The 2,197-nt window shown below is 66.0% G+C and overlaps 1 protein-coding gene across 1 annotated transcript in view; it reads left to right on the forward strand.

Annotated features, from left to right (window-relative positions):
* The window catches only part of LOC118159589 (valine--tRNA ligase, mitochondrial-like), a gene marked incomplete at its 3' end in the record, with an annotated part of 6,083 nt that extends 3,998 nt beyond the window's left edge, over positions 1–2,085 (forward strand). Inside the window, exons 5-6 of the mRNA XM_035314167.1 lie at positions 1,448–1,532; positions 1,896–2,085. Of these exons, the coding sequence (XP_035170058.1) occupies positions 1,448–1,532; positions 1,896–2,085 (275 nt within the window). The remainder of the gene's footprint in view (positions 1–1,447; positions 1,533–1,895) is intronic.
* Between the last annotated feature and the right edge of the window lie 112 nt (positions 2,086–2,197).

A 2,197-nucleotide genomic window follows, 5' to 3' on the forward strand; every position in this document is an offset into this window, starting at 1 on the left:
CCTTTGGTGGCCCTCGGGGTCACCCAGGGGGTCCCTTGTCCCCTTGGTGTCCCCTCGGAGTCACCCAGGGGGTCCCTTGTCCCCTTTGGGGTCCCCTGGGGTCCCCTTGGGGTCACCCAGGGGGTCACTTCTTGTCCCCTTGGGGGCCCCTGGGATCCCTTTGGTGGCCCCTTGGTGGCCCTTTGGGGTCCCCTTGGTGGCCCCTCAGGGTCACCCGGGGGTCCCTTGTCCCCTCGGGGTCACCCGGGGGTCACTTGTCCCCTTTGGGGTCCCCTCGGGGTTCCAGCTCCATGTGTGTCCCCCTGGGGTCCCTTTGGTGGCCCTTGGTGGCCCTTTGGGGTCCCCTTGGTGGCCCCTCGGGGTCACCCGCGAGGTCACTTGTCCCCTTTGGGGTCCCCTCGGGGTTCCACCTCCATGCAGGTGGCCCCTTGGTGGCCCTTTGGGGTCCCCTTGGTGGCCCCTCGATGTCACCTGCGGGTCCCTTGTCCCCTTGGGGTCTCTTGGTGGCCCTTTGAGGTCCCCTTGGGGCTCCACCTCCATGTCCCCAAATGTGTCCCCAAACATGTCCCCAACGTGTCCCATGTCTCCACCATGTCCCCAAACATGTCCCCAGCATTTTCTACGTCCCCACTGTGTCCCCAACGTGTCCCATGTCCCCAAATGTGTCCCCAACGTGTCCCCACCATGTCCCCACCATGTCTCCACCATGTCCCCATGTCCCCAAATGTGTCCCCGGCGTGTCCCCGGCGTGTCCCCAACGTGTCCCCAACGTGTCCCGTTTCCACCATGTCCCCAAACGTGTCCCCAACGTGTCTCATGTCCCTAAATGTGTCCCCAATGTGTCACCTGTCCCCACCATGTCCCCAAATGGGTCTGCAATGTGTCCCCACCCTGTCCCCTCCGTGTCCCCATGTCCCCACCATGTCCCCAAACGTGTCCCCACCATGTCCCCAACGTGTTCCATGTCCCCACCAGTCCCCAAATGTGTCCCCACCGTGTCCCCAATGCGTCCAACGTGTCACCTGCCCCCAACCGTGTCCCCAAACGTGTCCCCAACGTGTTCCCAACGTGTCCCATTTCCACCATGTCCCCAAATGTGTCCCCACCATGTCCTCACCGTGTCCCTTGTTTCCACCATGTCCCCAGCGTGTCCCTAACGCGTCACCTGTCCCCAAACGTGTCCCCTCCGTGTCTCCATGTCCCCACCATGTCCCCAAGGTGTCCCATGTCCCCACCAGTCCCCAAATGTGTCCCTACCGTGTCCCCAATGTGTCCCCAACGTGTCCCCTGCCCCCACCATGTCCCCCAACGTGTCCCCACCGTGTCCCCAATGTGTCCCCAACATGTCCCCTGCCCCCACCATGTCCCCCAACGTGTCCCCAACGTGTCCCCACCATGTCCCCAATGTGTCACCGTGTCCCCACCGTGTCCCCTGTCCCCCCCCCAGGCCTGGAGCTGCCGGTGGCCACCACGCGCCCCGAGACCATGCTGGGGGACGTGGCCGTGGCCGTGCACCCCCAGGACCCCCGCTACACGGTGAGGGGGCGGGGCTTAAGGGGGCGTGGTCACAGTGGGCGTGGCTTGAACTGGGCGTGGTTCGCGGGCGGGACCTTTGGGTGGGTCCAGGGAGGGGCTGGGGTTGCCCCGGGGGGGGGGGGGCTTTGAGGCCAGGGGGCGGGGATTAGGGAAGGGGCGGGGCGTGTGGAAAGGGGGCGTGGCTTCGCGGCAGGGGGTGGGGCTTGTGAGGGTGGGGTTGGGGGGGTCTTAAAGGGGCAATGCACGCGGTGGGGCCCAGAGACTCTTAATGTAGTGGGTGGAGTTTGGGGGGGCGTGGCTTGTTGAAGGGGGGTGTGGCTTCTGGGGGCGGGGCCTGTGGTGACCCCGCCCACTCCCCCCCAGCACCTCCATGGCCGCCACGTCCGGCACCCCTTCACCGGGCGGCTGCTGCCCGTGGTCACCGACCCCAGCGTGGAGCCCGACCGGGGCACCGGTACTGGGACGGGACTGGGACCAGTATGGGGGGGAGCTGGGACCAGTATGGGGGGGGCTGGGACCAGTATGGGGTCAGGGGAGGAACTGGGACCAGTACGGGGAGGGAGCTGGGACCAGTATGTAGTCAGGGAACTGACTGGGACCAGTATGGGTGGGGACTGGGACCAGTATGGGGTCAGGGGACTGACTGGGACCAGTATGGGGG

The sequence above is a fragment of the Oxyura jamaicensis genome, unplaced genomic scaffold (assembly GCF_011077185.1).
Source record: "Oxyura jamaicensis isolate SHBP4307 breed ruddy duck unplaced genomic scaffold, BPBGC_Ojam_1.0 oxyUn_random_OJ71161, whole genome shotgun sequence".
NCBI lineage: Eukaryota > Metazoa > Chordata > Aves > Anseriformes > Anatidae > Oxyura > Oxyura jamaicensis.